The sequence below is a fragment of the Manis pentadactyla genome, chromosome 4 (assembly GCF_030020395.1).
Source record: "Manis pentadactyla isolate mManPen7 chromosome 4, mManPen7.hap1, whole genome shotgun sequence".
Taxonomy (NCBI): domain Eukaryota; kingdom Metazoa; phylum Chordata; class Mammalia; order Pholidota; family Manidae; genus Manis; species Manis pentadactyla.
The window spans coordinates 153,551,021-153,563,994 of NC_080022.1; the positions used below are offsets into that span (position 1 = coordinate 153,551,021).

At 37.6% G+C, this 12,974-nt stretch overlaps 1 protein-coding gene across 12 annotated transcripts in view; it reads left to right on the forward strand.

The window, feature by feature from the left end:
• The window catches only part of ACACA (acetyl-CoA carboxylase alpha), a 305,940-nt gene that overhangs the window by 120,295 nt on the left and 172,671 nt on the right, over positions 1 to 12,974 (forward strand). For all 12 annotated transcript variants that reach the window (XM_036911058.2, XM_036911069.2, XM_036911059.2 and 9 more), the window contains 2 exons: positions 11,895 to 12,004; positions 12,779 to 12,860. In XM_036911058.2, the coding sequence (XP_036766953.2) occupies positions 11,895 to 12,004; positions 12,779 to 12,860 (192 nt within the window). The remainder of the gene's footprint in view (positions 1 to 11,894; positions 12,005 to 12,778; positions 12,861 to 12,974) is intronic.

The window sequence follows — 12,974 nt, forward strand, 5'->3', positions numbered from 1 at the left end:
TCATTTAGATCGACCTTTAAACATCTCTGAGCCACAATTTTTGTATCTCTAAAAGGAAGATCATAATGTCTATCTCACTGGCTAGTTGTAAAGGTGAAATTGTCTACAATAAATTTAAACTACCTTTCATGATTTATTTTATCCTATTTCTACCTGGTGCTCTAATAATACATTTTTTTCATTCACTCAGAGAACATATAGACCCACAGTTGAATAAGATGTGAGTTTGCTCTAGGAAACATGATTTCAATACATTGAGGCAGGTGCTACAATAGAAATATGCACAAGGTACTATTAGAACACAGAGAAAAGACATCTTAACTCTGCTCCCTACTCTTGGTTGGCAAGGTTAAAAGAAAGCTTTCTGAAAGGAGTTACGTCTAGTTAAGAATTAGTAATAGTGAAACAATTAGGGGGAGACAAGGGTGTTCCAGGCAGAAAGAATCATATACGCAAATGTATGCAGGTGTGACACAGTGGTTTTCTGGAAGGTACAGGTAGCCTGTTAAAGTATAAGATGTGATCAGGTTTGTCAGGGAAGGCCCTGTTTTCAACCTCAAGAGCACAGGTTTTATATTTTTAGGGGTGTGTATGTGTGTGTTGGATTTCAAACTATTTGCCTTTTAAATGCATTAGTTGTTATCTTTTACAATTCAAAAGTGGAAGAGTAATAATGAGCCCCTTCCCATCTACCTGTCTTCCAGCATCAACAATTATCAACTCATGGACAATATTGTTTCATCTATACTTTCACCTCCTTCCCCCCACACATAATTTCTGAAGCAAATCCCAGATTATCATATTACTTAATCTGTAAATATTTCAGCATGTATCTCTAAAAAATAGATAGATGCTTTTGAAAGATCCTTTTGTGGAAGGCAATAGTAGAGGACACGATGAGGCTAAGAACAGAGAGGAAAGAGATGGGTGGTTTCAAGAGATTAAAGAGGTAAAATTGGCAAGATTTGGTGATTGAGGGACAATTTAATGATTAGTGTTATGTTACTAATTTGGTTGACTTAGGCAGATGCTAGTACCATCAACTAGGGCAAAATAATAGGTAATATAGCAGGAAGAACAAAGTTTTTTGCGGGAGAAGACAGATTAGGTTTGGAATACTTGTCGTACAAGCAGATTGTATAAACCCTACAAACAGTTGAATGCATCCTTCCAGAATTTAGAAATAACGAGGGCTGGGAGATTAGGAATGTGCATTATCAGCAAATATATGGTAGTTAACACTAACCCCTAAAAGAACAGATAGAAAATGGAGGCACTCAAGATGGCGGTGTGAGTAGGGCGTCTGAAATCTCCTCCCAAAACCATATGTTTTTTTGAAAATATAGCAAATACAACCATTCCTAAAAGACCAGAAGATACAGTACAACAGCCAGGCTACATCTACATCTGCGAGAAATCAGCATCTCACGAAAAGAATAAGGTACAAAGCCGTGACCCGGTGGGACCCGAGCACTCCGCCCACCCTAGCTCACCAGCGGGAGGAAAGGAATCAGAGTGGGGAGGGAGTGGAAGCACAAGACTGCTAAATAACCAGCCCTAGTAACCTGCACCGGGAGCACAGACACACATTGCTTGGTGAACTGAATATTAGAGAAATAGAAAAGTAAAAACCGAGATGAAGACTGTGAGCGGGTCACCACAGCCAGTTCCCCTGGGACAAAAAAAAGCAGGCACCTTAAAAGTCTTAAAGGGTCAAGGGTTTAACAGGTGGACAAAATTGTCCTGGCACACTCAGCCCAGCAAGCTGGTATCTTAAGGAACTTCAGGTGCCCTAACCCCCAGGTGGCAATGCAGCTCTGAAGCCCCTGATGGCGATAAGCAGCCTGCCAGCACTGCAAGCAAGCCAGCTGACGTGGCACTGCTGTGGACCAGCCGGGGAGCAGCCCCGCCCACAGCAACCACACAGAGTCTTGTCCCAGTGTGCAGCTAACCGGGCCAGACCCAGAGGCTGCCACCAGCACTCAGCTGCTGGGCACAGACAGAGGAAGCTGACGCAAGGTCCAGAAGGCACAAAGGGGCGCCGTTCTTGCAAGAGAACACACCTGGCATGTTTGTGACCCCCCACAGTGCACTAGGCTATCCCAAGGGCCACCCCACCCACAGCAGCTCAGGGAATTAACCCAGAGACTACTCCCTGTGTGCGGGTAACCGGCACAGTCAGCGGAGAAGGGCAAGGCGACCAGCAAGCAGGAAGAGACTTTGTTCTTCCAGCTGACACATGTACCACCCAACAGCGATCACTTCTATTGCCATGAAAAGGTACAAGAACCTGGTCCAGTTAAAAATCACTCAAACAGTGCCAGAGAGAGGGCCTGATGAGATAGATATTACCAATCCTCCTGAAAAATAATTCAAAATAAAAGTCATAACCATGCAGATGGACCTGCAGAGAAATATGCAAGAGCTAAGGGATGAAGTCTGGAGGGAGATAACAGAAATGAAACAATCGATAGAATGACTTAAGAGCAGACTGGATGAGGTGCAAGAGACTCTTAATGGAATAGAAATCACAAAACAAGAATACAGAGAAGCTGAGGCAGAGAGAGATAAAAGGATCTCTAGAATGAAAGAATATTAAGAGAACTGTGTGACCAATCCAAACGAAACAATATCCGCATTACAGGGATACCAGAAGAAGAAGAGAGAGAAAAAGGGGTAGAAAGTGTCTTTGAAGAAATAATTGCTGAAAACTTCCCCGATCTGGGAGAGGAAATAGTCTCTCAGACCGTGGAAGCCCACAGATCTCCCAACACAAGGGACCCAAGGAGGACAACACCAAGACATATAATAATTAAAATGACAAAGATCAAAGACAAGGACAGAGTATTAAAGGCAGCCAGAGAGAGAAAAAAAGATCACCTACAAAGGAAACTCCATCAGGCTATCATCAGACTTCTCAACAGAAACCTTATAGGCCAGAAGAGAATGGCATGATATATTTAATGTAATGAAACAGAAGGGTCTTGAACCAAGAATACTGCATCCAGCACGATTATCACTTAATATGAAGGAGGGATTAAACAGTTTCCAGATAAGCAAAAGTTGAGGGAATGTGCTTCCCCAAAACCACCTCTACAGGGTATTTTAAAGGGACTGCTCTAGATGGAAGCACTCCTAAGGCTAAATAGATGTCACCAGAGAAAATAAAATCACAACAAAGAAAGCAGACCAACCAAATACTAACTAAAGGAAAAAATTAAATAAACTATTCCCAAAAGCAGTCAAAGGAAACACAAAAGAGTACAGAATAAAACACCTAACATATAAGAGTGGAGGAGGAGGAATAAGAATGGAGAGAAATAATCATCAGAGTGTGTTTTCAATAACATAATAAGTGAGTTAAAGTTAGACGGTTAGATAGTAAAGAAGCTGCCCTTGAACCTTTGGTAACCACAAATCCAAAGCCTGCAATGGCAGTAAGTACATATCTATCGATAATCACCCTAAATGGAAATGGACTGACTGCACCAATCAAAAGACATAGAGTAATAGAATGGATAAAAAAGCAAGACCCATCTATATGCTGCTTACAAGAGACTCACCTCAAACCCAGAGACATACCCAGACTAAAAGTGAAGGGATGGAAAAAGATACTTCATGCAAACAACAGGGAGAAAAAAGCAGTTGTTGCAGTACTAGTATCAGACAAAATAGACTTCAAAACAAAGAAAGCAACGAGATAAAGAAGGACATTACGTAATGATAAAGGGCTCAGTCCAACAAGAGGATATAACCATTGTAAAGATATATGCAGCCAATACAGGAGCACCAACATATGTAAAACAAATAATACCAGAATTAAAGGAGGAAATAGAACGCAATGCATTCGTTCTAGGAGACTTCAACACACCACTCACTCCAAAGGACAGATCCACCAGCCAGAAAATAAGTAAGGACACAGAGGCACTGAACAACACACTAGAACAGATGGACCTAAGAGACATCTACAGAACTCTATACCCAAAAGCAGCAGGATACACATTCTTTTCAAGTGCCCATGGAACATTTTCCAGAATAGACCATGTACTAGGCTACGAAAAGAGCCTCAGTAAATTCCAAAAGATTGAAATTCTACCAACCAACTTCTCACGTCATGAAGGTATAAAACTAGAAATAAATTGTACCAAGAAAGCAAAAAGGCTCACAAACACATGGAGGCTGAACAACATGCCCCTAAATAATCAATGGATCAATGACCAAATTAAAACAGAGATATAGCAATATATGGAGACAAATGACAACAACAGCACAAAGCCCCAACTTCTGTGGGACACAGCGAAGGCAGTTCTAAGAGGAAAGTATATAGCAATTCAGGCTTACTTGAAGAAGGAAGAATAATCCCAAATGAATAGTCTACAGTCACAATTATTGAAACTGTAAAAAGAAGAACAAATGAGGCCCAAAGTCAGCAGGAGGGACATAATAAAGATCAGAGAAGAAATAAATAAAATTGAGAAAAATAAAACAATAGAAAAAAATCAGTGAAACCAAGCGCTGGTTCCTTGAGAAAATAAACAAAATAGATAAGCCTCTAGCCAGATTTATTAAGAGAAAAAGAGAATCTACACATATCAACAGAATCAGAGATGAGAAGGAAAAATAACAATGGACCCCACAGAAATACAAAGAATTATTAGAGAATGCTATGAGAATCTATATGCTAATGAGCTGTAAAACCCAGAAGAAATGGACAACTTCCTAGAAAAATACAACCTTCCAAGACTGACCAAGGAAGAAACAGAAAATCTAAACAGACCAGTTACCAGCAAAGAAATTGAAGCGGTAATCAAAAAACTACCTAAGAACAAAACCCCTGGGCCTTATGGATTCAGCGCTGAATTTTATCAGACATATAGAGAAGACATAATACTCATTCTCCTTAAAGTTTTCCAAAAAATAGAAGAGGAGGGAATACTTCCAAACTCATTCTATGAAGCCAGCATCACTCTAATACCAAAACCAGGCAAAGACCCCACCAAAAAAGAAAATTATAGACCAATATCCCTGATGAACAAAGATGCAAAAATACTCAACAAAATATTAGCAAACCGAATTCAAAAATACATTAAGAGGGTCATACACCATGACCAAGTGGGATTCATCTCAGGGATGCAAGGATGGTACAGCATTTGAAAATCCATCAACATCATCCAGCACATCAACAAAAACCACATGATCATCTCCGTAGATGCTGAAAAGGCATTCGACAAAATTCAACATCCATTCATGATAAAAACTCTCAACAAAATGGGTATAGAGGGCAAGTACCTCAACATAATAAAGGCCATATATGACAAACCCACAGCCAACATCATACTTAACAGTGAGAAGCTTAAAGCTTTTCACCTAATATCGGGAAGAAGACAGGGATGCCCACGGACCCCACTTTTATTCAACGTAATACTGGAGGTTCTAGCCACGGCAGTCAGACAAAACAAAGAAATACAAGGCATCCAGATTGGTAAAAATGTCAAACTGTCATTATTTGCAAATGACATGATATTGTACAGAAAAAAACCCTAGAGACGCCACTCCAGAATTACTAGAACTAATATATGACATCAGCAGAGTTGCAGATACAAAATTAATACACAGAAATCTGTTACTTTCCTATACACTAACGATGAACTAGCAGAAAGAGAAATCAGGAAAACAATTCCATTCTCAATGTCATCAAAAGGAATAAAATATCTAGGAATAAACCTAACCAAGGAAATGAAAGACCTATACCCTGAGAACTAACTGCAAGACACTCTTAAGAGAAATTAAAGAGGACACTAACAAATGGAAACTCATCCCATGCTCTTGGCTAGGAAGAATTAATATTGTCGAAATGGCTATCCTCCCTAAAGCAATCTACAGATTCAATGCAATCCCTATCAAAATACGAACAGCATTTTTCAATGAACTGGAACAAATAGTTCTAAAAGTCATATGCAATCATAAAAGACCCTGAATAGCCAAAGCAATCCTGAGAAGGAAGAATAAGTCAGGGGGCATTTCGCTTCTCAACTTCAAGCTCTACTACAAAGCCACAGTAATCAAGACAATTTGGTACTGGCACAAGAAGAGACCCACAGACCAGTGCAACAGAATAGAGAGTCCAGATATTAACCCAAAGATATATGGTCAATTAAAATATGGTAAAGGAGCCATGGATATACATTGGGGAAATGACAGCCTCTTCAACAGCTGGTGTTGGCAAAACTGGACAGCTACATGTAAGAGAATGAAACTGGATCATTGTCTAACCCCATACACAAAAGTAAATTTGAAATGGATCAAAGAACTGAATGTAAGTCATGAAACCATAAAACTCTTAGAGAAAAAGATAGGCAAAAATCTCTTGGACATAAACATGAGCAACTTCTTCATGAACATATCTCCCCAGGAAGGGAAGCAAAAGCAAAAATGAACAAGTGGGACTATTGTCAAGCTGAAAAGCTTCTGTACAGCAAAGGACATCATCAATAGAACAAAAAGACATCCTACAGTATGGGAGAATATACTCACAAATGACATATCTGTTAAAGGGTTGACATCCAAAATATATAAAGAGCTCATGCACCTCAGCAAACAAAAAGCAAATAATCCAATTAAAAAATGGGCAGAAGAGCTGTACAGACACTTCTCCAAAGAAGAAATTCAGATGGCCAACAGGCACATGAAAAGATGCTCCACATCAGTAATCAGAGAAATGGAAATTAAAACTGCAATGAGATATCACCTCACACCAGTGAGGATGGACACCTTCCAAAAGACAAACAACAACAAATGTTGGGGAGGGTGTGGAGAAAGGGGAACCCTACTACACTGCTGGTGGAAATATAAATTAGTTCAACCATTGTGGAAAGCAGTATGGAGGTTCCTCAAAAAACTCAAAATAGAAATACCATTTGACCCAGGAATTCCACTCCTAGGAATTTACCCTAAGAATGCAGGAGCGCAGTTTGAAAAAGATATATGCAACATTATGTTTATCCGCAGCCCCGTTTACAATAGCCAAGAAATGGAAGCAATCTAAGTGTCCATCAGTAGATGAATGGATAAAGATGTGGTCCATATACCTAATAGGATATTATTCAGCCATAAGAAGAAAACAAATCCTCCCATTTGCAACAACATGGATGGAACTAGAGGGTATTATGCTCAGTGAGATAAGCCAGGCAGAGAAAGATAAGTATGAAAAATTTCACTCATCTGTGGAGTATAAGAACAAAGAAAAAACTGAAGGAACAAAATAGCAGCAGAGTCACCGAACCCAGAAATGGACTGGGAAAGGGACTGAGGAGGATGGGTAAGAAAGGAGGGTTATGGGGGAAAAAGGGGAATTATGATTAGCACACGTAACGTGGGGAGCGGGCACGGGGAAGGCTATACAACACAGAGAAGACAAGTAGTGGTTCTATAGCATCTTACTATGCTGATGGTCAACGATTGTAATGGGGTATGTGGTGGTGACTTGATAATGGGGGGAGTCTAGTAACCATAACATTGCTCATGTAATTGGAGATTAGTAATACCAAAAAAAAAAAACATATAGAAAATGAAGAGAGGAAGGCCAAGGATGAAATTTTATAGAAGACTAAAATTTATGGATAGACTTAGGAAGATAGGCCCATTAAACAATGCTGAGAAGAAATGATTTGGAGAGAGAGAAAGAACAGAAGAGAGGAGCAAAGAGAAAGACAGTTTCAAGAAGCAGTGGTCAAATGTGTCAGCAGTCCAATAAAATAGGAATAGATACTTTTCCAGCAATTAGGAGATCATAGGTAACCTTTGTAAGAGTATTTAGAACAATATTAGTGTGCAGTTTAATAAATGATGTTAAGCAATGAATGGGTAGTGACATTGAAATAGCCAATGTGGACAAGTTTTTTGTTTTCTTGCTCTTTTCATTTAAAATTTTTTAAAAATTATATTGAGGTAGATACAGTAAATGCACAGATCTTAGGGTATAGCTTGATGAATTTTGACATGTGTAAACAGTCATGTTACCATCACCCGGATCAAGATACTGAACATTTTCACTAATTTTCCCCTTCACCTATTTTACCGGGCTCTTCTCCCCCCACTTCCCTATAATAATCACCAGTCTGTTCTCTGTGTTTATGAATCTATTTCAATTTTGTTTGTTTGTTCATTTGTCTTTTAGGTTCCACGTATAAGTGAAATTGTAAGGTGTTTGCATTTCTCTGTCTGACTTGTTTCACTTACATTCACTTGGCAGCTTAAAACAACAGGCATTTTTTATCTCCCAGTTTCTGTAGGTCAGAGCATGGCTTAGCTGGGTCTTCTGCTTCATGTGATTCCAAGGCTACAGTTATTTGTCAGCTGCAGCTGAAGTCTCATCTGAGGATCCGTTTGGGATCATTCTGCTTTCAGTCTCACATGGCTGTTGGTAGCATTCAATTTTATGTGGGCTGTCAGACTTAGGGCCTGAAGGTTTAACTGGTTGTTGGCTAGAGACCACTCTTGGCTCCTTGTCATCTGGGGCATCCCAAAATGACTACCTGCTACTGCAAAGCCAGTAAGGGAAAGCCTCCTAATAAGAGTGGTTGTATTCTTATACAACATTATCATGAAAGTGATGTCTCCTCATCCTTGTCATATTCTAGAAGCAAGTCATAGATCCTGCACACACCCAAGAAGAGGGGATTAAAGTATGAATCCCTTGAGACTAGGATTATGGGGACAGACATACTAGTGTCTGTCCATCACAATTGCTAAGAAAAATTTGACTGTAAGGAGATTGACAGCATGATATAATAACAGGAAAGAAGTACATTGTGTTAGTCAGAAAAAAATAGCTGCAATGACATATAACAAAACAACAATACTAGTTATCTCTAGGGACGGAATTTGGGGGTGTTATTATTTATGTTTCTGCTTTTCCCAGCTTTTTTACATAGGGTTTATATAATTTTATAATTTCTTTAAAAAGTTTCTTAAAAAACACAGCTGTAGAAAGGATTATAATACCAGTGGTATTGAATTGAGGAATTAGTATTTTGGATGATTTTTCCTTTTTTCTAATCTTTCTCTTATGTTAATTATTTTTAGTGGATCTATTGAGTATAATTTATATACAGTAAGTCACCCTTTTAAAAGTTCTACGAGTTTTAGTAAATTTATATACCATTGTGCAATCATCACTGTAGTGCAATTTAAAACACTGATTAATTTTATAGTTTAAAGGTTATGGAAAAGGAGCCTTAGACAGAAAAGTTGGTTATGAATATGAGAAGAGGGTGTCATCCTCAGACTGGAGGAGAACAGGAAAAATTGGCAGGTTAAGGTATGGTGAGGCTGGTAATAATTGACCAGTTGCATGTGTTTATTTCATGATAGTTACTTGGAAAAGTTTGAGAGATGGATGATTAGTGAAATCCATAATAAAGAATTGAGTATTCTCTTTTGAGGGGAGTTTTCTTATTTGTGAACATACTCTAGAATAGCATCTCTGGTGAAGTTATGGGAACTGTGGAAATTAGGAGATTATGGAGAAACACAAACTATGTAATTAGGACAAGCTTTCTTTTTTTATTTCACAGGGCTTCTGTTTTCTTAGTGTCTACAATAATGATAATAGAAAGTTGATTGGTATAGAACTCTGAACTGTTGTTTGTTGGCGACAACGTTTTTTGAAGACTGTGTGTGTGAGAGAGTGATACGTAGGTTAGCAATTAAAGTAACTTTTTTCTGTTTCTAGGACCACTGAACTAAGAAAAGACTAAATAAATCACAGTAGAAAAGTTAGGTATATTTGACCACATAAAATAAACAGTAAAGACATGATAATTTGGGAAAACATATTAACAGTGAAGAGTTTCTACCTATAATATGAGAAAAAGACACCAGCATGAAAAAAGATTCTATACCAATGGTAATCAAGGAAATGCAAACTAACACAATAGTAGATTGGGATTTTTTTTTTTTAATTGATAAGATTGGCAAAATGTAAAAGATTGGTAACACCTAACACAGGTGAGAGTATAGGCAATTTGACACCCGTATTGCTAATGAGCATCTCAGGTGGTTCAGACATTGAAAATGTATATACCTTTTGACCCAGTAGTTTTATTTCTAGGAACATGTCCCAAGGACATAATTGGATAGCTGTATAAAGATTCATCATTACATTATTTTAATATTTTCCAAATTATTAATGACTTATGTGTCCATCAATAAGTTAGTAGTTAAGTGAATTATAGACTATAGAAACATTAGATATCCATTAAAATTGAGTATATATTAAGTACATAAAATGTTAAATACATACTAAATATGTAGCTATATTATAATATGGGAAGATATGCACAAGACTTGTTAAACTGGTTAACAATTTATAGTTTCTTACATATCAAAACATGACCTGAATATCTTTCGGTAGTAGGACAATGGGGTTTTTTGCTTTTAAGATATAGTATTATTACATCCTGATGCATTATCTAAATCTTTTTAATAATTTGTATGCTTTCCCTCTTATAATCCAAGAGAAGAATAAACCTATTTTTATTTTGAACAAATCATAGGGTCTTATATCTTACCTTGAGTGGAATGTATTTTAGAAGGAGTTAAAACCTTTAAAGATTAAGAACAAGACATAAGAAACATTAATAAATATGATGAAGATGGGCCTTGAGCAAGTTATTAACTCTTTCAAGCCATGATTTCCTATAAGCTGAGTACTAATAGTAGCTATCATGTACACACGTACCTCATTTTATTGCACTTCACAGATATACATTTTTTATAAATTGAAGGTTTGTGGCAACCCTGCATTAAGCAAGTCAATGGGTGCCATTATTCCAACAGCATTTGTTCATTTGGGATTCTATGTCACATTTTAGTTATCACAGCATTTCAAGCTTTTTCATTGTTATGTTTGTTGTGGTGATCTCTGATCAGTGATTACAACTCTGAAAGCTCAGATGATGGTTAGCATTTGTTAGCAATAGAGTATTTTTAAATTCAGGTATGTACCCTTTTTTAATTGAAGACATAATGCTATTGTACACTTAATAGACTGCAGTATAGTATAAACATAACTTTTATATGCATTGGGAAACCAAAAAACTCATTTGACTCTCTTTATTGCAATATTCACTTTATTGCAGTGGTCTGGCCCCTGAACCCTCGGTATCTTCGAGGTATGCCTGAATAGGATTACTGAGTATTAAATGAAATAATATGAAGTGTTTAGTACAGTCCCTGCACATTATAGCTCCTGTACCACAGTTGTCAGAACAGGAAGACAGAGGAACACTCGGTGAAAAATTTAAGAGGGAATACTGAGAAAAAAAATAAAATGTAAGGAGGGGAAAAAGTTATCTTTTTAAAGTGCCTTTTAAATACCTGTTATCTCCCAGCATTCCAGGTAAACCCTTTTCAAGCACTTACTGGACTCCTGTAACTAACCTTTCCTCTTTAACCAGTCTATAAACCCTCCAGACTCTACTCTGTTTTTTCCATCTGTCCCAGCTTTCTCAGGAAAGAGCTTTCACAGAATACAAAGCAAGTTAAAGGTAAAGGGTGTCAGGATGAGAACTTTTTCTCAGAATAATTGTACATGGGTCTCTAAGTGACACACGTCATCGTTGGTAGAGCAATCATAAAGACCCTTCAGAAAGGCCACATAGTGAAATGTTTGAGAACTGTTGTTTTAGTGTAAGAGCTTCCTTAGCACATATTTAGTGCCTGTGACTTAACAAAGTCACAGCCTCCAACTAAATGGTGCTGAAAATTAGCCTATTAATGCAGTCTGTAATGTGGTTACTTATGATGGTACTTGTCCTTTACGTGGTTTTGTTCTGCTCTTATATTTCTGAGAATAAAGCATGTGCTCTCTATTAATTTGCTTGTGTTTTCAGAATACATTAAGATGGCAGATCACTATGTACCAGTGCCAGGAGGACCAAACAATAACAACTATGCAAATGTGGAATTAATCCTTGATATTGCTAAAAGGATCCCTGTACAAGTAAGAGATGCTAATGTGTCCTTTAAAACCCAAGTCAGCCATTTTACAGTTAGGCGCAAGGGTTATCCAGGGGAAAACCTTTACTTTTATATAAAGCATTGTTGTTGAAAATTGATAAATGTCCTTTTATGGAATACAATAGGGAAAGGAAAGATGGAAAGAATGGAATGAGTCAAAATAAACATAATACAAACAAGATTTGTAAAGGTCTTTCAGAGATGACTTATTCTATTCATTTCACCTTCAAACCATCCCAAATAAGGAAAAGTTGCCTGTTTCCCATGGAATATTATCAGACAAGAATATGGTGGTATAGAATTAGGTTGTTTCTTCCCTTTCACGTTGTATTAGGATGTTTAGGGTAAGTGTTTTAAAACCCAAAGAGGAAAAAACTAAAAATTTTTATGGCATATAATCACTACATATAACAGTGGAGTTGGTTAGCTAAAGTAATTGAATTCAGAAAGAAAACCAATATTTCTAGAAAAGGCTCTATAGAGTCCAGTTGAAATGCTATGAATTGAGTTTCCTAAAGAGCAACAAGATTAACTGGATCTTAATATCAATTTCAACTGGGTTTTGACCTGTTCAGAAATTTTGCCACAATAGACTGGTTATTGTTCCATAAAAAGTTTGCCAACAATCAAGTTAGAAGCTGAATTAAGCATTAGGCTGTTGTGGGACTATTGTACCTCACCAAGTAAGTCCAGTCTTGTTTTGTTTTGTTTTTTAAGTATGAATTTTAAGAGTGAATTATAATGTGTTCTTTTGTAGGCAGTGTGGGCCGGCTGGGGCCATGCTTCTGAGAATCCCAAGCTCCCAGAACTCCTTTTGAAAAATGGCATCGCCTTCATGGGTGAGCCTTTCTGACACAGTTCTTTCTGACATCAGTTTTGCCCACATTCCACTCTATGTTCTGCTTTTCTTTTGTTTAACATGCTCTGGGCTCTTATTTTTCATCAGTCTCCAA